This window comes from Micrasema longulum, unplaced genomic scaffold, assembly GCF_059751315.1.
Source record: "Micrasema longulum isolate JH-2025_06_02 unplaced genomic scaffold, ASM5975131v1 h1tg000097l, whole genome shotgun sequence".
NCBI lineage: Eukaryota > Metazoa > Arthropoda > Insecta > Trichoptera > Brachycentridae > Micrasema > Micrasema longulum.
In genome coordinates this window covers 3,248,542-3,272,728 of record NW_028277303.1, presented here as the reverse complement: position 1 = coordinate 3,272,728, position 24,187 = coordinate 3,248,542, and the positions used below count along the sequence as shown (strand labels likewise).

Here is a 24,187-nt window from a genome sequence, read left to right as displayed (position 1 = left end):
TAATCGTTTAAGAATACTGATGATTAATAAACTTTAACACTTCACAAGCATAAAGCATATTTGTATAAATAAAATGAAAAACAAAGAACTTTAAATAAAAAATCACATTTTATATATGTTTAGGCATAACTTTCAAATAGCACAATTTTTGAAAAATTGTGAATTAAAACCTCCTGAATTAAAACCTCCTGAATTAAAAATAAAGGGATATAAAAAAATACATAAGTATATGCCTATGTTTATTATGCGAAGTGACATAAAAGCAATACTCTATTATACAACTAGTTATATTATGAAAAATTTTAATGTCAGCTCAATTTTTTTTAAGTACTTAAATGTAAAAAGATATCTAACCATGTAACCAAAAGTTCTAAGCTGGATTTGGCGATGACAACTTTTCAATTATTTGTTTATATTTCAGTTTTTTAAAATAAAATATAAATAAAGAAATGGAATATCTTTTTTTGTACATACGTGACTCGATCCAAAGCAATGATATCATTTTTGATTATTGTTAAAATATGTACGATTTTAGCACAACTTCGTTTATAAAAAATGTGAGTTTTTTTTCATTAAATTGATGTAAATTAACATAAATCCTACAGTAAAATATTTAAATGGTGGCATAAAATGCATTTTAAGTAAGTTTATTTTTTGCGCTTTACAATAGTTAATTCTTACATCTAAAGTAAACGATAGTTATAAGACATCGTGCACAAGCATCTAATGAAATTTTCCATGTAATTCTAACCTAGTACAATGCGTTTACATAGGCGAATACATTTTTCTAAATAATTTGACTACAAAGCTATTTGCGAGACATTCAAACTCATTTATTTGTTTGCGGATATATTTTGAAGTACTTCTTTCGCAAATTCCAAGCGGTTTCTTTATGCCGAGTCGAGATCAATGTCTAGAGATGTGTTATGATAATATTATCGTCAATATCGTCAGTTTCATCGTCAACCTCTTCCGGTTGAGCGGGAGAGTCGTTAGCTGCCACGGACTCGGCAAGCTTAGCTGCAGCCTTCAGTCTATTGCTCTGTAAATAAATTTTCATCAATATAAATATTTTATCGATCTCCGTACTCCGTTTCACCCGTAAACGACGCGCGAAAAATATGGGCAAGAAATAATAAAATTGTGAATATTCCTCCCTGAAAGAAACGTTTGGTCAAAAGTTCAAGAATACTCTGCCGAATCGTTTAATGTGATTCCCCATAAAATTAAGTTACCAGATTCAGATACAAAATATAATCAAAATCTATAATATATGAAAATGTAGTGTGACATGACATGAACAATGAAAATGAAATTTCGACACTATTCGGTACTCCTTAGAACAGGTTTTCCAAGTAAATGAGTTTTTTTTTATAAATAAGGTATAATATTAATAAATATTATAAATATGTAAATTTGTAACATTTAACACAACGTAACATGTAAAGAATCTGTTGAAGTCACCGAATTATCATTAATATTATTCATTACGTATTCGTACCTAGTGAATAAAATACATGAACGATATAAAGTATCCCAACTCCACGAGACTACGTGCCCTGTGTTGAGTTTGGACGCAGACATACAAGTAATGTGTATTTACAATTGAAATTGGAACCATACAAAATAATAGTTAAATAATGTATAAATATGAATATCGGCAAAACTACAGCAAGGCACGTGTTTAGTGATCACACAGACATGTTCAGTAGCTCACATCTGAATTTTTGTGTTTAAAAATCGGTTAACAGCTGTCTGCGTCATTGGTACATCAAATCCTTAAAAGGCAACACAAATAATTTAAATTTAGCTGTAATATTTTTTATTTATTAATATTACGCCATATTTATCTATGTAAGGTAGATTTATACATATTATTTCCAAAAATCAAAGAGTTTGGCCGATATTTAAAAGTACAATTTTTCATATTTTCAAATAGGTACATTTAAATAAAATACCGGTTGTTTACTTAAGCAAATCCTAAAAAACCTCAAATATATATTTTTAAAAATATATTTATGCAAAATACAAATATTTTGCATGCCAATGCGTCGTACAATCATCCTTCTTAGGATGGATTGCAAAAAAAAAATAAAAAATGCGTCGTACGACCATAACCCGTTTTAATGTAATTTTACCAGAAAAAATGTTTCACTGAATATTAAAATATAAGCAATCAATAAAATTCAGCCCTTCAAAGTTCATAATTGCAAAACGAGATGTATAATTGCCGATACAATAAATTTACAACTGTGGATGTTTCTTAAAATCCTGTGCCTGCAAGGTTTAAATTGATTTTAGAATAAACATTCTAATTCTAAAGCAAATATATGAAATAAGCGAATGAATAGCATATTGTACATTCGCAGCAAAGGTTGATGAAATGAAACGGTGTTTAAATTATAAAAATTTGTAAATACAAATATAGCAAACCTTTCTCTTGTGTAGAATCTCAACAACTACATAGCCCATAAATCCTACTATCAGCACGGACAGCATGACGTACAGCTTCATGCGAGCACACAAGTTGGTAGAATAGGCGTAGGCAACAACGAATCCAACGGACTCCCAGAGGCGGTAGTTAGAGAAGGCCGCTTCCTTGTTCCTGCGGAACAGGGTCCCATAGAGACCTGCAATCATAAACCATTATTTAAAACAAAAACACACGAACCATTACGCCGTTTTCGATAGAACGCCAAACCATCCTGTATTTGCATACAAACCTCGCATCCTCTACGTTCGATGTCTTTTTAAATTGTTTTTTTATATCAATGATAAACATTAATTCAGTTCATGAATATTTTAAACTTGTCTATTGGTGATATTTATATTCTGTTGTCATCTTTAAGTATTTGTTGGATTTGTTCACGCCATGAATTTTTCCATCTTCCTAGTTTTCGGCATCTATTTTCAGCCGTTCTGATGGAAGAATGAAAGAAATGTGGATGCTCGAATATAGGCACAATGGTGAATATTATCATCATCATCATTCCCTTTCCGCACCTTATAGTGCACCAGTCTTCAGTTACCAGTCCAGGGACTATGAATATTTTAGAATTTTTTACAGTGAATAAACTTTATAATTATAATTTAATATTATTTTTTAATAATTTAATATTCTTTTACTAAATAATATCTAACTACATATATGCTCACGATATCCTTGCTCTGATTAATCACAATGTACCTCATCGTAACTTGCGTACCAATGCTGTCTTTGCCGTGGAAACTTTTAGAACCAACGTCGGATTTTTTTCCCTTCTGTCAAGGATCCTCAGAACAGTCAACAAAATCTCAGTAAACAGTACTGTCGATGTGTTCCTACAGCAAAGTATTCAAGAAGCAAGCGGCGTTATCACTCCTGACTTGAGGTGACATACTTGCCATGTCTGCCTAGATCATGCCATGACCATACCTATTGTACATTTAAATAGATATTTAGATAGTATTATACATCATTAATGCCATTTACTAGCCTGTTGATTGACTTAAAACAAATACAACCTGATACCGTTCGTTTGGAAATATGAAAAACCAACAAGAAAACTTGTTAAATATTATGCTATTCCATCGAAGCATTTGTAAATCTGTTTTTTTTCCGTTAACTCAAAAATTAGTTTTTTTAATCAATGTTGAGTCATACCATTTTTTCTTTTTTAAAATATTATATTCTTTACTTTTGGAAAACCTGTTACATAAACAAACTTAATTTAACAGATTGGTTCCTAAGAACAGGTATTTTCTCAATGCCTATATATATAGAAACCGATTGCAACTTTAGACATACTAATATTTCTGGGTTGCCAAACCCTTTATATATTGGGCCTATTCGTAGTACAACTAAATATGATCATGATATTTATGGCCTACTTTTTGTGCTATTTTAGTCTATAATATATATGTTTGTGTAAATATATAAATAAAGTACAGCAATCCCTCAAACGTCTGTAGAGTCGCAGTAATTCATATCTTGCTGAAGGGTGTGATTGAATAAAATGATGCGAACGCCCAGTTGCATTCCACCGGCTATACTACTGACTAGTCCAATTCGTTAGCATCCACGTCGCGAACCGTGGCAAATGAGATCAAACTCATAAAGGTGTGATCACAGCAGATAACGAAAGGATGAAAGGCGAGTTTCTAGCTCCTCAAAACCAAAACCATCCAGCTAAGGGAAGGTGACCCCGATAGAAAAAAAATCCACCAGAAAAGTCAACGGAAAACCACTCTGGTCATCTTTTCGCTGGAATCACCATGGCGAATACATCCAACAAGCAGTTGTTCTGGCTGCGGAGTAGCGCAGGACGGAGATGCTTTTGCTGTTGTGATCGCCAACGTCAGGGGGATCTAATAAGGGACCGCAAGAAGAATCACTCAAACCAGTCAATGACAAATAATACGCCCTGTAAATGCCTAGACTTCCAATATTTTATATAAAAAATGTTCAGTTTCTGTTAAAGGCAATGTATTTAATAAAATGACATATTTTGTATTTCTCATGCATCAATTGATGTGTATGTGTACTTAGAACTTATGTCGGGAAGTAAAGATATTATTAATTAAGCCGCAGCATACTATCATTCTAAACACTGATTAACAAACGTCGGCTTCTAAGTTTGTTTAAAAAATTATTCAATAAATTAAAATAAATAAACATTTCACAAAGATAAACAGATGGATGAATTGAAGGAATATAGGTACTCAAGTCATAAGCCCTGTAAATGCCTAGACTTCTTTATTCCCTTTTATAAAGTGCTAACGGACCCGACAGACGTTGTCCTGCTTGAACGTTGGCTTGCCTGCTATTATCTGGTTTAATAAACGTTTTTTCGTAAATAAGGACACACGTTATTTATTTTGAACTTCTTTGAGCTATTTCTATATTCGCAATAAGGGCAAATTTTTCGTTTTATCTCCTCGTGTGATTGACTAAGAGACTTCGTCGTGCTAAAATCAAAATTATGCAAAAATCACTACCCTAGTGCCATAATACACGGAGAAAATCCGGGAGTACGATTTAATGAAAAAAAGTCAGGCCGCGTTTCACCCAAAGCATTCTAAAATTACGACACTCAACTCATGCTCAACGCGAATTTAGTCATTTTTTTAATCGCCAACCGGGTTTTGACGTGACCTTGACTTTTGATTTGAAAAAAAAAAAAAAAAGACAGAACTAAGATAGACCAGATCTTGTCTTGAGGTAGTAGTTTTTTTTCGTCCTAGCTTTAATTTTATTTAGTAGTATTTTATTTTATTTGTACCTGTATTTAGTACAAGAAAATGTGTTTACCATTGTTGGAATGGACTTTATAAGTCCGTCAATAAATAGATAAATAATAACATTTAAAAAAATGACTGTGTGTTGATAGCGTGTAAAAACTGTCCGGATAAAAGGAAAAATACTTTTCATTTATATGTAGGTACCTAGGTACTTGTTTATGATTGAATTCTTTAATTAAAAATTTGTAATATTCAAATATTTTATTTAATTAGGTACCCAGGTACTTGTTTATGGTTGAATACCAAAACATAAAATAACTAATTTCCAATATGGAATTCTTTTCGCAAATGTCAAACTCTGCGCTACTTACCAACAGTGGTTCATTTTGTATAAGAATTCGTTTTTTTTAAATGTATCAAATACCAGCTAAAATTATTTAAGCATTACTAAACATTCATTAAACATATGTTAATATGAAGAAATTAATAAATTGTAAGGAAAAAATATCAATTCAGTATCTAATAATTGACGTTTGTAAACGTTAAAATACAAACTTTTTTATCTACAAAAAAACGACGTTCTCTAAATTTAAGGAATATGCATTTTAGTCGAATGCAACCCTGGAAGTTTGACGAAGAACACATATCCGCTCCTAACTTTTTTTCTGATGAACATATTGAAGAAATCATTATTTACAAACCTAAGTCACGTAAATTAGATTATTTTGCAAAAAACCGCATGTGAATCGAGTCAATAAAGGACAAACATACGTACAATCATTTTTATGTATAGGTAGATGCATAGAATTAAAAATAGTCCAGAAACAGCATACGCGCAGCAAACAGAAGGCGACTAAAGTACTCTTAAATAAGTAGTTTTACGTTTTGACCCATTAGTTTCTTTGTAGACGTCGCCCAGTACGCAACTCCCGATTCGAATTCAACTATGCCGTGTTGTGTCGTTTAAAAGTGTAGAAATACTGCTGGGATCAACAAAAAACATGATGTTATCACATTTCATGTGTATGTAGCAAATGCATGTGTTAGTAGCAAATGCATTACTCAAAAATTTTATTATTTTTTCATCTGCTAAATTTTTAAAGAAAACTATAAATAATATGAGTACGGCGAGATGAATTTTGGAAACCGACAAAGGCGAAGCATAATTTGCTGAATGCATTTTGAGGAGAAATGTTTTTATGACACAAAAGGTCATTTATCTAAATATAAAACTCTGATGATAAGTTTTGTTTCTAAAAGTCAATATTATAAAAAGCTTACTCAACAAAGAGGAAACTAAAACTATCGGGTATACTGTATTGATATGTTCTTATTAAAAAGGTATTTACTATAGGAGTGAGGATATTGGGGAAAAGTTTTACTGAACTCTTCGTTAAAAAAAATGGTTGATGTCTTTCTCTTGAAAAGAATGAAAATGACTTTCTTTTGGACAAGACAAAATAATTCATTTTTTTTTCTCTTTTATACAACATTCTTCGAAAAACCGGCATTTCTATAATTATCTGGGAATTTAGTTTAACTTTCCAATCTAGCACTTTGCTCATATAATGAGAAAACCAACGAAAATTGGACCTTTCAGATTAAACAACGCCGTGTTGGACATTTGACCGGCATTATATTTAAAACATCAAATATTATTTAACATGACGTAGAAATATCAGTTCTACGTAAAATAAAATTAGTTTAATTTTTAAGTTCAAAGTTCATTAATTCAATTACTCTTATTAAATGACCCTTTACTTATCTACTCTGTTGTGTCAATTAATGTTTCCGCATGTACAATAAGATTTTAAAGAAATTAACAAATTGCTTTTTAAACAATATGATTATCTTACATTTGTGTTATGGTTATATTTAACGCGATCTGGCAACATTACGCGGTGACTTCACGCATGCGCATGGCAAAAGCGGGGCAATGTGGAGGGATTTTCGAACACAGTCCAATGTATTCAAATATGATTCTACGCTCCTTCTGGACTATTGTGATAATATTTTTTTCTAGCTTTTAGCAATAATTCGAATCAAATATATATTTCATCCATTTACATATCATTTTCACCAACATCAAGATTTTTATATCTTCGCCCAGACGCGCATAGGGTACTCCAATTGCAGCGAATCGAGATATCTATTATACAGTAAATAGCTTTAGCTCCTAATTTCTTTAATAACAAAGATTATTTATTTATTTTTTATTGTGACTCCACACCAAATAAGACGTTAATGACAGTAAGAAAACATACAGTTCTCACAAAGATTGTGTTAATGTATATTTTCGATAGGTGTTTTAATATATAATATTTTAGAAAACTAATTTACTTCAAAGCCTCTCATTGAAAAATACAAGATGTTTAACTTACGACAAATCACTTTTTTCTATCCAGAAAAGTTGGGTTTTTAGAAATACCGTAGTTTACCTCTCGAATACAGAAATTATCCGTCAGGTTGATGTAATATTTTTCTTTCGGTGGACCAATACAGTGCCCTATGCACTGTTAGGCGCGGAAAGGGAAAGATGATGATGAAGTAACTAAATTTAAAAAAAATGTATTTAAGATATAGCTTTGTGATTTTCCCTGTTAAATAATTTAACACAAAATAAGTTCGTCGTTTTTATTTATTAACGTTTAAGTCACAATCTGAAGGCTAAATCAATTCATCATACACCCAGTGGTATATAGGGTACTGCATTGGTATTCCAACGGCAGCTTTTTTGTTATTTCATTAATAAAGACAAGACCATCGGTCTTTTACCTCAGATCCAATCCAGTACTATTAAATACTGTTGTGCAAAGTCACTCATAAAAAAAAATCCGGGACCTTGAAAGGAAACGCAGGGTCATGCTTTTCTTCAAACAAACGTATTTCCGTATTTTCTCTCTGGAATAATGCCATCACTAGAGCTATGATTTTTTTACAAAACATAAATATTTACCATTAACGTTTCACTATTGTTTTTGCTAAATTGTTTATTTTGGGAACTGGAATCTTTCGAAAAGCCAAAAAAGCGCCTAGTTTTATCTGCCGTCTACGAACGTAATAATGAAATAACGCAAAATATACGTAATATAAAAAACGTTGCGAAAAATGAGACAACGAAACGTCTATTTTATCGATTTTATTAAGGCATTATCAGTCTGACGTGCAGTCGTATTTCTCGCTCAGTATCGGGGAGGCATTTGCGAGAGAGTGGCAGAAAAGCAATGTGCAAATACATATTCATTAAAGCCACCGCGTTTCCTTATAACCATGGCAGACTAACGCACTAACCAGTAAAACGCGAGCCCGACCAATCTCGATCCTGACTCAATTGTATTTTTAAGACTTTTACCTGTCGGTAGTCATTGAGTGAAAAACACATGTCTATTCTCAATCCAACATAATATATTTTAATTTTAATTACCCACTCACAATAAAAAAATAAATAGTAATTTACACATTTAATCATGTTGATAATAAATATGCTTATAGTATTAGAATATAAGTAGTTCATTTTATGTTGCATCAGATTTATCAAATCTGTTAAGGAATTGATCCATACTCAAAAACATCATTATTGCCATATATAAAAAAAAACAATCTTGCTCAAATGACCCACTTGAAACATCGAAAGCCAACGAACCATCATGATTGTCATTGAGTTCATCAACAATATGATCGACATTCCAAAATTTTTGCTCAATACCAATAATATGTCTAACAAAATTATTCCAATGGTCTGGTGTAATTCTTTCAATACCTTCTTGCATAAGTGTTCTAACATCACTTATATTAAAAGTGGTATTGTTAATTTTTACGCGGTGCTTTACCATCAACCACACCAATTCGATTGGGTTTAATTAGCAATGATAGGAGAGTAATCGAAGCACAGTTTTATTTGCTTTGCTTGCAGTGAAATCTACCACATACTTGTCATATGTCCCTCTGTACGACCTGCACACCCGCAACAACTCCGCTTTGATCATTGCTGTGTCAACATTAACTTCTCCTTTGTCTTCGAGCCATCAAATAATGTCACATGTTTTCATTGTTGATTTGGAAGCTTGTTCAATTTGACGGAGTGATATGGGGCATTATCCATAACGATACAAAAATTTTCATCTAGTGATGGCAAAATAAAATTAAACCACTCCAAAAATGTTTCTCCGTGAATTTTGTCGTGATGGTCGGCATAATTGAATTTTTAATTGAAAATTAACAAATCATTCGGAACAAATTCTTCGGCACTTTCAATATGTAACACTATTAACCTTTTGTCCTTACACGTTGGATTAGGGGGTCCCACGGAAAAGACGCGTGCGAAAGCTTCTCGTCTCGATTTAACGGAATTATCAACCAATTTTTTAAAATAAAGCTGCATTTATCCAAGTCTCATCGAGGTAGTATATCGTACTACCTTTTCTACGGTATCTCTCGATAGCTCTTAAATAATATCTATGCCAAATAATTAGATCTTCCCGCTCTGTCAATAAACTGTCGCGTTTTCGATTACAATATTGGAAACCCAATTCTTCGATTACCTTATGGAAAGTGCTGCGCTTAAAATTTGGTAAAGAATCATTGTTAATTTTTTTAAATAAAAAGACTGAAACTTCGATCCAATTGCATTTTTATCGAAATCTTCGATTGTCGAAAATATGCTCAATCGACGTCTTTTTTTATTTGGCAATTTGACTTCACCGGTTCTTGAATATCGTAACAAAGTATATTTTACGGAATCTACCCCAATACCAGTCTGCTCAGGAATTGTATAAATGATACAAGTTTGCGAAATATCAGGGTTTTTAGATATTAATTTTTGATATATATTAACAATCATAGTGCGTTGAGGTTTGTGTACCACCTGTAAAATTTAATAAAATCAATGAACACCAGCATTCCGTTATTTTATAAAGTACAGTATTTACATGATTAATTATTTATAAAAGTGCATCACTGTTATGATTCGAATATTTTATTCTTTAGAATTGGTGATAGTAAATTTGAACATAACACATTTCAGCAAAAGTTATAAATAAAATATTGATTCATTACATTTGTGTGATGTGTGAGAGAAAATGGAAGATTTATCATTTACATATAAAATGTCCATGGTAAGTTATTTTTCCTACTGACTGTCCTGGTCTGCACGCTACTGTTTCATCCGACAAGACACAGAACGAATGAATTATTTTCTGATTTAGAATCTGCGCGCGTCATTCATTTCATATCAATTTCAATTCACGTATGTGCACATAGCGCATATTTTTGTGTTACGTTTATTGCGAATGCCCACATTGATTTAAAATGCAAAAAAATCTTCAAAGTTCGAATAAATTTATTGTTTAGTTTTCTGATCCGTGTGATACGGTTATTAGAATACCAGTGACAGTAATCATCTGATCCAACTCGAGACATGACAGGTCACGCGGACAAATTACAAAGAAAGATTCAATTATGATTAGTGTGGACAATGCTATAGACATAATTCTATACTTTAGACACACGAAACAGGAAGAAATCCTAACTAGGTAAATAAATATACATCAGCCGTACATAAATTGTCAACAAGATTGTAGTGATTACGATATTTAAAACGGATGGATTGATTATAACAGTTGTAATTATGTTTGTCGTATCAGTATAATTGACCCGAGGAAAATATCTCATTAATACATACATAGATTGCCTTTTGTACCAGCATTTTTATGGAACTCATACCTACCTTATGAAGAAGGTCAATACCACGGGAAATTGGATATGAAAAAATGGTTTTATTCAAGGTGAAAATTGGAGCATTTAATTTTTGTACAGCGTAGTTTCTCGAAAATATATGAAAAAAAATAAACATGTTTTGAATAAATATGAGCTACTGTGAACTACGTCACAAGTTCTTATGAATCAACCAATGATAGTGTTGTGATAGATTTTCGTTTTTCGGGAGGCCAACTCACCAATCAGCAGAACTCTACGACGAGAACTTGTGCTGTTTGATTTTATAAGTTTTTGTATCCTCATCAATCCTCACATCCATAGTAGCGTTGTAATTTTTTTTTTTAATCTTATGTATCTAGAATCAACCCTGGCATTTAGAAGTGCTTCAATAATAGCCCATTTTTTCAACTCAGTCAAACGCTTTTCGATAGTCTATAAAAGTTATTTGTAGTTTTATAATGTATTCAGTTGACTTTTCAATGAGTAGTCGAATTGCTTGGGTCTAGTCCCAAAGCCTTTGCGAAAGCCTGCATGTTCTACAGGCTGGTAGGAATTTTTTTTACCATTGTTTACTCCGTTAAAAAGCGAGCATGGGATTGACAATTTTTTTTTAATAAAAATGAAATATTTTTGTGCTTATGATTTAACGAAATATGTTCATTTTGCGGACATTTTCTAGTAAAAGTGAATAACTGAGTTTAAAAATGGAAAACAAATTATCTTCATACTCCGATCGCTTGATTGATAAGTGCAGTGATGAATGTAAATAATAATAATAAAAAAATACCATTAACTTGAGTCTGCCACACAGCGTCTCCAACTCCCCACAGTCCAGAGATAGCGAAGAAGACCAGAGGACTATCAGGGTGTGGACGCCATACAAGAAGGACTCCAATCAGCGAGACGTGGACTATAGCTCCAAGGACGATGATTGGAATTCTACCAACGAATTTCATCATGGAACCAAAGACCAAGGAACATATAGCGTTCACTACTCCGAAGCATATCATAACGTAACCTATTGTGTGAATCCCCATGGCGCATGAAACGTAAGCCTGAAATGACAGTATTTTTGTATTAGGAACTTTTCACATAAATAATTTACTCGTATATACACCTTAACGCTAGATAAACCTACGTCGAATGGACGAATAATTCTAATTATAATGTCAAATGGACATATAATTACAATGACGTTTACATATCATTCGCTCGCCACTGGGCTCGCCGTTCCTGCCAACTAGGTCGACCCGTAGAGCTTGCAGGAGACACCCGCGCCGCTCAGGGAAGTGCATTACTTTCTTAAACCTATCGTACGTTAAAGTATGGTTATCTTTCAAGGCTTAAAAACCAAAATGAATAAAAAAAAATTTTTTCACTAAAAATATTTTTAAAAATTGATTTTTAAAGTTTACAGTTCAAATTATAAGTCTGAAGAAAAGATATAATAAAAATACTAATTTACTTTAATGGTTTTCATTGACCCATTACACAGTGACATTTATGGTGATTCATTACCATTTATACGAACAAATTATATAAACAATCCAAAATATGTGCATTCAAACATATGCACGTCAAATCGACGTATCTTAAATGTACTATTAACATATCGCTATCTTTCTAGGGTTAAATACCGTTACCTTTAACAATAAAACGTTCGCCTGTCACGGTGACCATAAATAAGGATGTTTAATGCCAAAGATATCCATAAAAGAGAAACATCATGTTTTTTAAAACATTTTTATTGTAATAAAGGTCTATGAAATACAATAGTTAGCAAAAAAAATAGCTTACTATTAGTGGCATGAAAAATATTTTTAGATTTGTAATTTTAAATTCCCGCAAAAACGGCCATTCCATTGGCCACGCACCACGATTCATGTTTATTTATTCCTGGCCATTCAAATTAGTTTAGAACATTGTCAAGAATCTTGATGTCACAACTATGAAGGCCAAACATGTGGCGTTGTTTTAGCGACGTATTTTTTTTTAAATGTCTTGTTTTAATGAATGCCCATATTGATTTTGAAAATACAATAAATTATTTGAAATCCATTTCATATATTTTTGTCGATATTCGTAGTGGGTGAATTTTTTTATATTGCTTTCCAACTGTCAGTTAAACTATTGATGTTTACCGTTTTAAAGTTATTTGTTTATTTAGTTTTCGGATTTAGTGCCGAAAAAAACGGCATTTATTTTAGTTGAGTAGTGCTTTATTCCTAAAATAAGAAAAAATAAGGTAAAAAAAGGTTCATAAAATACATAAAAATGATTATTTAAACATTAATAATCATTTTAAATGTATGATTGCTAACCATCTCACTTATAACCTGTTCTGAGATAGTTAGATTCCTCAGCTAGTTTTTTAGGCATTATTTTGATTAAATAAAAGTCCAGAATAAACAAAAAAAACAAATATTAAGTTTTATACGATTAAGGATATCAACAACAGTGATACAGAAAATATAGATTAGTGTAATTAAAAAACAAAATAAAACGAACAGTCGATAACCACAAATATATATATAGAGTTAATAATTAATTATAATGAGTAAGTATTTTTGCATGTGTGGGTCGATACTCGTATATGCAGGGTGTGTGTGTATGTGCATTTATACACTCCTATTATTCTTCCGAACTGTGTTCTACAAGAGGATATTTTCTTGAACGTTTTTCATGTACGCTAAGGTTTTCAGTCTCACACTTCAACCACTACAAGGCCGATTTATTCCCACACCAGGATTTTTAACTATTTTATTTTTGCCAAACGAAAATACTCGTCCTAAGTAAAGCAATATTTCACATCCACCTTGCCAGAAATCGAACTCAGGACCGCAAATATAGTAGGCAATTACGCCATCCACTACACTTCGAGGCGAAGTTATCTGCACTCAATTTTCCTTTTCAGAATTTTTTCCTGAAAGTAGCTATCGAGTCAAAAATACTCGTCCACGGTTCTGCTTTTATTTCACATAAAAAGCTTTACTGCCATCATTAGCAGAAAAATAAAAATTATTTGATGTTAACGACCTTATCTCCCTTAGTTCTACATCTACTAATTCCTCCATTTTTCAAAGCGTTTTATTTATTAATTTTTTTTGTCTTACGAAAAGGTTTTTGGCTCATATATTGTTGTGTTAGATTTAGTTACAAAGGTGTTAAACCTGTTTTGTTTCTTTGTTATTCTTTATGTGCTTTTGAATAAAAATGTTTATATTATTTACGTCCCGAATCGAGTTATAGTAACTCCTGGAAATGTAATTAATATGTATTATACTTTGTAACACGTGTTGTAGTATATGATTTATAAATAAATAAAAAAAGGCAGTTATTTGCATAAGTCTTGTTTTGAGACTTTCAAGTATTTATCCACTTTAGGCAAATTAAAAAATATATAGATAAATAATCGTAAGTAAAAACACAGTGTGTCAATATTTTCTAAAGCATAAAACCTGTGTGTTTCATATCTTTACCTAGTTTTTGCTTATGGATCTTTGTGTTATTGCTTAAATAACTTTAAAACTAAAAATTATATTATCGGATCGTACTGAAACATTTTACCGCTCATTGCTGTATACCAAACAGTTTGAAATTTCTTGTTGAACATCACTTTATATTTAATTTTTTTTATTTGATTTTTGTAAAAAAAAACTGCCCCTTTTGCTTATGACGGCAGTACACTCTTCATCCGCCCGGACACAGAAATGATAAAAATGTAAAACATCTGTTTATACCTGCGTAAAGTCGGCTCCAATAAACGCTTGCTCCATTCCAATCCATAAGGTAATTGGGATAAGAAGCTGTTGATTCGGTTTCTTGAGCTGGTAGGCAGTTGCTGATAGCAGCTGGATACCTGTCATCTCTCCTGTCCCATCAGTTTTACGCTGCTTCTCTCCATACCTAAAAAAAAAATATTTTTATTTTTACAGATATGAAACTGTAGAGAATATGGAAGTCTAGGCCTTCACGGAGCTTATAATCTGTTGGCCTCGTGATGTAGTCAGCGCATTTGCCTACCAAGCAAGAGGTTTCAAGTTTGATTCCCGACATGATTGATTTAAAATATTTATTTAAAAGGGTGTTTTCACACCAGAAAATTTAAAAGTTCCTGCACTGGTACCTGAAACGTAAAGCCGATCATTTAATTTATTTATATACGGCATTTCTCCCATTTAAATATTATGTGGTATAAAGAGTGCTTGAAAACAAAAAATCGAGTATCATATATTAATATACTCGTACTATTACCTATATACATTATAAATTACTTAAAATACGTATATATTTTAAAGTAGTTATAATTTAGCAAAATACTTTAATTAATCAAATTGTAACTATTCTTACCCGATCTCCTGAAGTTGATTGGCTCTTTTTGATAAGAATATGTTAGTCACTTTATTTTTTAAGTTAGGCAGAGATAAACTAAACATATCAAAATATGATGCATATTATCTTCATGTCACAAAAAAATTATCAAGATACCAGTACCCTATGCACAATTACATGCGGCAAGGGAATGATGATGATGATAAGCTGTCGTAGGCTGGGGTAAGTGATCACTTCACATACTGTGTGACATTCACCATTCTCCCTATATGTATCCATATTCACGTTCGACTTTTTTCGATTCTCTTTAAATATTTATGCCTGGTTTAAATATTACGTTCGCACGCTTACTGGCCCACGATAGAGAATGGAAGTATTGAAAAAACTAGCGACATCTATCGCTGGAAAGGTTGTAAGTTTTTTAACACACCAAAAGTCTTTCGATTGGACAACATCATAACCATCACCTGCTCTTTCCGCACCCAGCGGTGCCAAATGTAAACCAAATGCAGCGCGGTTTGATCATCTGGTACATGAAGGTAAGGTGATCAGTCTTACGCTGCAGGTGTCAGTCCAAGGACAGCAAAATAATGCAGTTTAAAAAAATCATTCATATTAATATTTGACGATCACCCTACCGGGAATGATACCCAGGACTATATTACATAATATTATGATTCTAACATATTCAATTTTATATGTTAACTTATCTTAATCAATACTTAGCCAACTTAAATACAACTCGGTTATATGGTCACCATATTATAAAGTGCATATAAATAATATCGAAAGAATTCAACATAAATTTTTACGTTTCATTAATTTTAAATTAGGTATTCCAGTTGAACATATTAATTATACATACTTAAATAAATATTTAAATTTACACACATTAGAAACTAGAAGAAAATTAAATGATTTGTTATTTTTATATAAAAATTAAATTCAATATTTGACTGTTCCGAACTGTTAGAACTAATTAACTTGCGAGTGCCCGGCCGGATTACTCGATTTAATAAACTCTTTTATATAAATGTATCTACAACAAACTACAGTGCACACCCGCCTATAAGGAGAATTCATGCGTTTGCAAATGAATACGCAAATGATATAGATATATTTAATACAACACCTTTGAATTTTAAAAGACAGTGTATAAATTTATTATCTCCAAATTTAAATACTTAAATAATACTATGTTGGCTTTTATTGAATACCTTTTATTAACTTACATATTTCTTCTAATTTTAAAATTATTTTAATATAACCAATGGGAAAAAATGAACTTCGGTTCTCTTTACTGGAATATATGTATGTATGTACTATGTACAATATTTAAGATTAGTTTTTATATATTTTTATTTTCTTATTCTTATTAATTAATTTTCAATTTTTTGCTACTTTTGTGTAAAATATATATCTGTTATTTATATATAATGACTAGACAGGTGCCACCGTTTTGTAGCAACAATTCACGGACAGTGTATACTTATAATGCCGTATTAAATAGACTTCATGAACTCGGCAATAGTTATTCCCACGTATCTGATATATTTAGTGTAGGGTATTGTTCCCATAGAACAAACCTTTCGAATTTTTTCAAAGATGGTGAATGGTAATTATATTTATTAATTCATGCATTTAATATACAATTTTTTGTTCACTTTGCCTAGCTGTGTGAAACAATACTTATCATTTTCTTGTTGTTTTACTGTAGAATGTTTTATTATTTAAACTTTCTACTAAATATGCTGTATAATTTTTAGGTTACTTTTTTAAATAAAAATCTTGTATAATTTTTGGTTTAATAATTTTTTTTATAAATCTTGTTTTTAAAAATCATGTTTTAAAAAAAAAAAAATATTAAGCCAAATATGTTAATAATATAAATGTTCGTAGAAGGCAGATTTGCCGTTTATGTTAATAAAATAAAATAAATATATGTAAAACTTGTAAAAGCCTACAAGGCGTTTAAATAAATAAATATTCAAACGTCCCAATGTATAACATCAGTGCGAGATCTTACGCACTGTTCCACGCACCCGGAGGCCGTACGAATACAAATCATCATTATTTACCCTTTATTCACTCGCTAAATACGGCTTCTGCACAAAATACTAACATATTTTTCACTAAACATGGTCAATCTTGCAACTTTATATCTTTTTTTAACGAGGAAGCTCAGCGGCTTATTATTATTTTTATATATTTATCGGGGTAATTATTCCTATTTTGAAATAGAGCAATCTCTTAATCTGTCTTCATAAGAGAAACATATAACTGAGATGGATCTTATTTGCATTTTCAAAATACTTAATGCTGTAAGTGATGTTCCATCTCTGATGCAATCAATATCTTTTCATGTTCCCAACCGTGCCACCAAAAGTCAAAATCTGGTATTTATTCAAAATTCTAATAGCAACTTTTGTTTTTATGCCCCAATGTACAGAATGTGTAGATTAGTCAATTCATCACACGAATTGGAATTCTTTGGGATAGATCTTCCGGCTTAGCGTAGATCTCTTCGCGACTAAAACAGTGTGGAATGAAGTTGGATTGGCATGGTTTAGCTTGAAGTCTTATGTTTATTGTTTTCATAAATTTATTGAATACCATTATTGTATTGCCCTTATTTGTCTTTGCTACATAGTTTTATGTTCAGTTTCTTGTACTTATGTTTCTTCATGTAACTGTTGTAATTAGCTTAGGCCGTGTATATAATAAATAAATAATTCAATTTGTTAACATACTATCAAACTAAGCCAAAATAAAAAAAAACACGTTTTTTGTGTCTGTTATTATCATCGCAAAGTTTTGTAATTTTGAAATTACTCCGTATGTGACGTTAAGAATTGCCGGTGAGTTGTGCTAACATTATAACAAAATACACGAAGCATTGAAAAAAATAGTTACTCAGAAACCGGAAATTCATCACAACACATAACAACACTGACGTGGTTTATTTTTATTAAAACCGTTTTTATCAAATCTTCCGTAACACTAAATTTTTTCATCGCTCCGTGAAATGGTTTTTGATCTGTCTATGTGTGTACTGTGTACCCTCATATTTATATAAACGATCTGTCTTAACTAGAACATTTTATTGTTCCTTTATGTTTTCTAACAAAAATAAATAAACAAGTTTAAGATACTTTTAAGCGTACGGCTGACATAGCTCATTGTAAGACAGTACCAAAAAATAAAATAATGATGTCGTGACATGCAAACGCATTACGAAAATTAAAACTCTTTGTAAAACACAGACATAAAAAATCATTACCAAATTTATCGCTCGTATTGTTAATTTAACTGTTTAAAAAGAAGTCTTTGAGTTTTATTTGAGAAAAAAAAATTTTGCAAGCAATTGGATTCAATCAGATAATACCAGATTTAATGACCGACCGTAATGAAATCACAAAACCGCAAAGTATATACAATGTACGTACAATTTTATAGCTTGCTGTGTTACTTTCGAATACCAATTAAAAAACCACGTTTATTTTAATCAAAGTATGTTAATGTTTGCTCGCTACATTTTTTTTTGGGGCTGGTTTTATAAAAAAAATTATCAAACTTCGCAGGTTCTATAAATTTATTTCACTGTTTTTACAATGTACATAGGTTACAATGTACAAGTGTTTCGGGTCCCCCGACCTGCAAGAAATTTCCAGTACTTACGCAAGACTTGCTTATGACCTGAGTTTTTTCATTAAATGATGTTAAAAAAAAAGAAATCCGTACATTATGTAAGGCTGAGACAAGCATTATCGACAAAATCAAGAAAGAGCTCAGCGCTGGTTTGGACATGTAGAACGAATGGACAGCGAAAGAACGGCTAAGAATATTTACAATGCGAATGTTGAAGAAATAGAGGAAGACCGAGAAAGACATGGCATGACCAAATCCAACAAACACTTGAAGATGGACATGTCAAAAGTCGGAATAATCGGCGCGCGTGCATGAGAAGATGTATGAATGTAGAGGAAGCGAGATCTGTATACAAAGATAGAGTGTTGTGGCGTTCCATCCTCTCTGACTACCGTTACGGGAAAACGGCGTGTGGGTTTGTTTGTTTGTATAAAAGGAACACATTTTATACACCTGCTTCTCATATGCATCGCAACTGAGCGAAGGCTATATGTCAGAGGATAATATGTTAAAAAAAACCCAGGACCCAGTATCGTGAAATGCCTCTAAAAATTTGCACTTATTCTTTGAGGTAGATACCCCAAAGTTAATGCACGTTTAACATCGTGTTTCTGTATTTTTTTTGGTTCTATTCATTGTTGAAAACCAGAAGTAAATTAGAACTACCCTGACATCAAGCTGTCTGATAATTAATACATTTGTTGACTTGAATATATGTGGTCGGTGCTCTGCGTTCATAACAATAACTGGCGGTTGTGTGTTTTATTAAACAATTTGTCAATCTGACGGTCACCAGTCACTAGTCACTAGCCACCAGTACGAATTTTGAGCGAAATTTAAATTCTCGTCGCAATTTCTTTTTTTTGTGAATGGTCTACGATATAGTGTATCTTTTATGTATGTATGAATGCGTATGCGCATGGATATATATATATATATCTGTGTATTTATGTGTATATTGTATGTGTATGTATGTATATATCAATATGTATATACTATTATCAACATATATATACAATATGTATAACAATATGTCTATAATCTCATTTTGTGTTTTATGAACAAAATCGATTTTTTCAATTTTACTTTTGTGATGTTCGAGTGTTGTGACATTTTAGTACTGTATTGTCTTTGTAACTTTAAAACTTATTGAACAACAAGTTAGTGCTGTGAAGAAAAATAAATCCAGAGACGTCTCATCAAATTACGGTTAATGTGCTGAATTGCAGTGTTGTAAAGAATAAAGGGAAGAAAAAACACGTAAAATATTTCAATAACACTTATGTACTTTGAATAGAAGTAATTTGATAATTTTCGAGTTAGTGGCCTGTGGCTACATTGACAGAGGCGCTCTTACCTGATCGTCAAACCTGAGTTCGAATCCACTGCTCGACTTACACCTTTTATCAACAATTAACTTTACTCAATAATATTAAATATTTTAGTATTTACTATTGTTGACAGATGTCTCTGCGTTTATCAAATTAATCTTAACCGATCTAAAATATTTTAGCTGACACCAACAAAACTAAGAATTGAGCAAAGAGTTGGTTATTTGTTTATTTATTGCATGTATTATTTAGACATATATTATTTATTTACTAACGCATAAGTGAGGAGTAATAAAATGAATATCATAAATAATAACAGCAATCTATGCTCAAAAACCATAAGCCCAACTAAAACACTTAAATGTCCAAGATGTTACTTGAGTGCTCACTACACATGTGCAGGTACCTCATCAACTATATTTAAAAGAATGTCACAAATATCACGCTCTAACTGGAAATGTGAATCATGTAAAGTGCAAGACCCGCGTTCTAGATCATCTAGTCCGCAAGTGATCAACAAGGAATTAAAGCAACCCTTTACAATGCAAAAACAAACAGACAATAGAAATTTTCATTCTGATATTCTACATCTTATTAAAACTAAATTCGATGAACTAAAAAATGAACGTAAATCAGAAATGTCATTGATTAAGTGTTCCATGAACCAAATGAGTGATGAAATGACAGAATTAACAAAGAAAATCTCTCAGTTTGAAACAAAAATCATCAAAGTAGATACACTTGAGGAAGAAATCACATACCTAAGAAATAAAATTACTAAGATTGAAGTGAAAGCCAATAACAGAGACCAATTTTCTCGACAAAATAACATAATAATTAGTGGAATACCCGAAAATATTAACGAAAACCTTATCAACCTAACTACAAAAATAAGCGAAGTCATCGGTTGCAGTCTACTAAAATCAGACATAGACTTTGTCACTAGAATCCGCCCTAAAAAACTCAATTCAGATGGAGAAACTAGAAGAAATAAACCAAGAAATATTCTATTAAAACTAACAAAAAGATATTTAAAGGAGGATCTTCTATCGGGTGTTAAAGCCAAGAAAGGAATAACTACCTCGGATCTTAACATTTCTGGTGAACAACGTAAAATTTACTTTTCTGACCATCTGACCCCTATTGACCAACAATTATTGAAGGAAGCGAAAACGTTTTCAAGAGAAAAAAACATAAAATTTTGTTGGGTAAAAAATTCAAAAATATTTATTCGACTAAACGATACATCTCCATTACATTTAATTTCGAAATCTTCAGACATGGAGAAAATATAATGTTAGACATGGATCCTCATTTTTGATTAATTCCATTATGTATAATATTACTATGTATAATATCACTATGTATAATATTATTGTTAAACGATAATGAAAGTGTTCATCACACATACATTTTCATTTTTTTAATTATTTTTTATATTCAATACTCATATTTCATGCACCTATGTGGAACTCTATAGAAAAAACTGCTATTTCGAATTATTCCTCATAACGAAGTGATTACAACCGTATTATTTTTGTTGATTCTCACACTTTGTAAAATATTACTATTCCTAACTGAAAAGGTAATCTTGATTTCTTTTCAATTTTTTGTTCTACACTATTATTTTGTATCTCAAAGGGCACGACTCTAAAATTATATCACCAAAATGTTCGTGGACTACGAACTAAAACTAATCTTCTTTTCAACTCTATTTTAAATAATGAATATGATGTGATAGTACTGACAGAAACATGGCTATGTAGTAGCATCAGCGACCGAGAAATATTTGATGATAGGTATACCGTTTTTAGGCGAAATAGAAATTATGCAGAAACTGGTCAAAAATTTGGTGGCGGCGTGATTATATCAGTCCGAAAGATTCTTTTACCAGACAGTCATTTAAATTGGTCAACTACAAATGAAGATTTATGGGTTTCAATTCCAACTTATTCCAAACATAATATATTCATATGTTCTACATACTTACCCCACAGTCGTTATCATCTTGAAGACATAAAACGCCACTTTGAGAATGTTTCTAGTATTATGTACAAATATCCTGATGATTTATTCATTTTACTAGGAGACTATAATGTACCTAATATAAATTGGAGATCTAATATTGAGGTTAATTACCTTTCTCCATGTGAATTTAACGATTCACTTAGCACTAATTTAATTGATAAAATAAATTTCTTGAATCTCAGGCAATTTAATTCCCAAAATAATAGTAATAATCGCAAACTTGATCTCATTTTAAGTAACAGTGACCTGTGCAATATTATAACCTGCGACGATCCTTTCGTTACAGAAGACGTTCATCACAAATCACTTTGTATTGATATCACTGCAAGAATAGAATCAAATGACGCAAAAAGTGGTCCTGGACTTAAATTTTCATATCATTCGGCAAATTATATAGCAATAAATGAACTAGTCTCGGAAGTAAATTGGAACGATAAATTTGAGGGACTAGATATAGAAAAAGCGACATCAGTATTTTACTCAATACTTAATGATGCAGTGACTTTATTTGTACCAACTTAGACGGTGAAATCTTGTGAAAAATTTCCAAATTGGTATTCCGCATCACTAATAAAAACAATAAATGAAAAACTTAAATACCATAAAAAATGGAAAACTTATAAAAACCTTGCAGACTATAAAACATTTTCTCTTCTCCGTTCACGCCAGAAACAAGAAGCAAAAATTGTTATGACCAATACATTGATCAAACTGAACTAGCTATTCAGAAAAATCCTAAACAATTTTGGTCATTCGTTAAATCGAAAAAATCTCTAAGTTATTATCCAACTGAAATGTTTCTTCATGATACAAAGAGTGATAACGTGCAAAGCAGTTGCGAGTTATTTTCCACCTGCTTTCAGTCTGTTATTATTAATAACGACATTGATTTACCTATTGTGGACTCTAGAAATGTCATTGACATTCTAACTGTAACATTTAATTCTAAATTAGTTCTAAAATATTTAAATTATCTAGATCCTTCAAAGGGAGCAGGACCTGACGGATTTCCTACGTTTTTCATAAAAATATTTGCAACACAATTGGCATGTCCGTTGTCATATCTTTATAACCTATCATTAAAAGAAGGTAAATTTCCAATGTGCTGGAAGAAATCTCACGTCACTTCTGTCTATAAAACTGGTGATCTACACAATATTGAAAATTATAGACCCATATCTAAAATTTCAGTTTTTAGCAAATTAATGGAAAAAATTATCACTCAACAAATTTTTCCAGCGGTGAAGCACTTCATTGATCCGAACCAACATGGTTTCTTTAAAAATGCGAAATTTATCTACTAATCTTGCTGAATTTACAGATTGGGTTCTAAACGTAATAGACGGCCGACATCAGGTCGACCGCTCAGTATACGATTTTAGCAAGGCTTTTGACAAAATCAATCACAAAAGCCTTCTTTACAAATTAAAAGGTTATGGCTTTCACGGTAATCTACTACGTTGGATTGAATCATATTTAAGGTATCGCCTCCAATCAGTTGCACTATTAAACTATCAGTCTTCATTTAAACAATGCTATTCCGGTGTATCCCAGGGATCCCACTTGGGTCCATTATTGTTTATTCTTTATTTTAATGATATGGGTAACGTCTTTAAATTTTCCGAATGTAAAATATTTGCCGATGACACAAAAATATACAAGAAAGTTACTCCCCTACAAAGTTGTCTTGATGTGCAAGAAGATCTTGAAAACTTCTCAACTTATTGTGTAAATAATTAGCTCATATTAAATCCGCTTAAATGCAAAACAATAACCTTTATGAGAATAAAAAATCCGATATATTATTCGTATTCTCTATCGGGTACAGTCTTGCACCGTGTCTAAGAAATACGAGATCTAGGTGTAGTTCTGGACTCAAAAATGACATTTCAATCACATATTGATAAAATTAT

General features: G+C 31.6%; 1 protein-coding gene across 2 annotated transcripts in view; it reads right to left on the bottom strand.

Moving 5' to 3' along the window:
• Positions 1 to 226: 226 nt before the first annotated feature.
• The window catches only part of LOC148284718 (UNC93-like protein), a 204,983-nt gene continuing 181,022 nt past the window's right edge, over positions 227 to 24,187 (bottom strand). For both annotated transcript variants that reach the window (XM_088236843.1, XM_088236837.1), the window contains 4 exons: positions 14,676 to 14,841; positions 11,723 to 11,990; positions 2,434 to 2,630; positions 227 to 1,042 (listed from right to left, as the gene is read on the bottom strand). In XM_088236843.1, the coding sequence (XP_088092969.1) occupies positions 914 to 1,042; positions 2,434 to 2,630; positions 11,723 to 11,990; positions 14,676 to 14,841 (760 nt within the window). In that variant the 3' untranslated portion in view covers positions 227 to 913. The remainder of the gene's footprint in view (positions 1,043 to 2,433; positions 2,631 to 11,722; positions 11,991 to 14,675; positions 14,842 to 24,187) is intronic.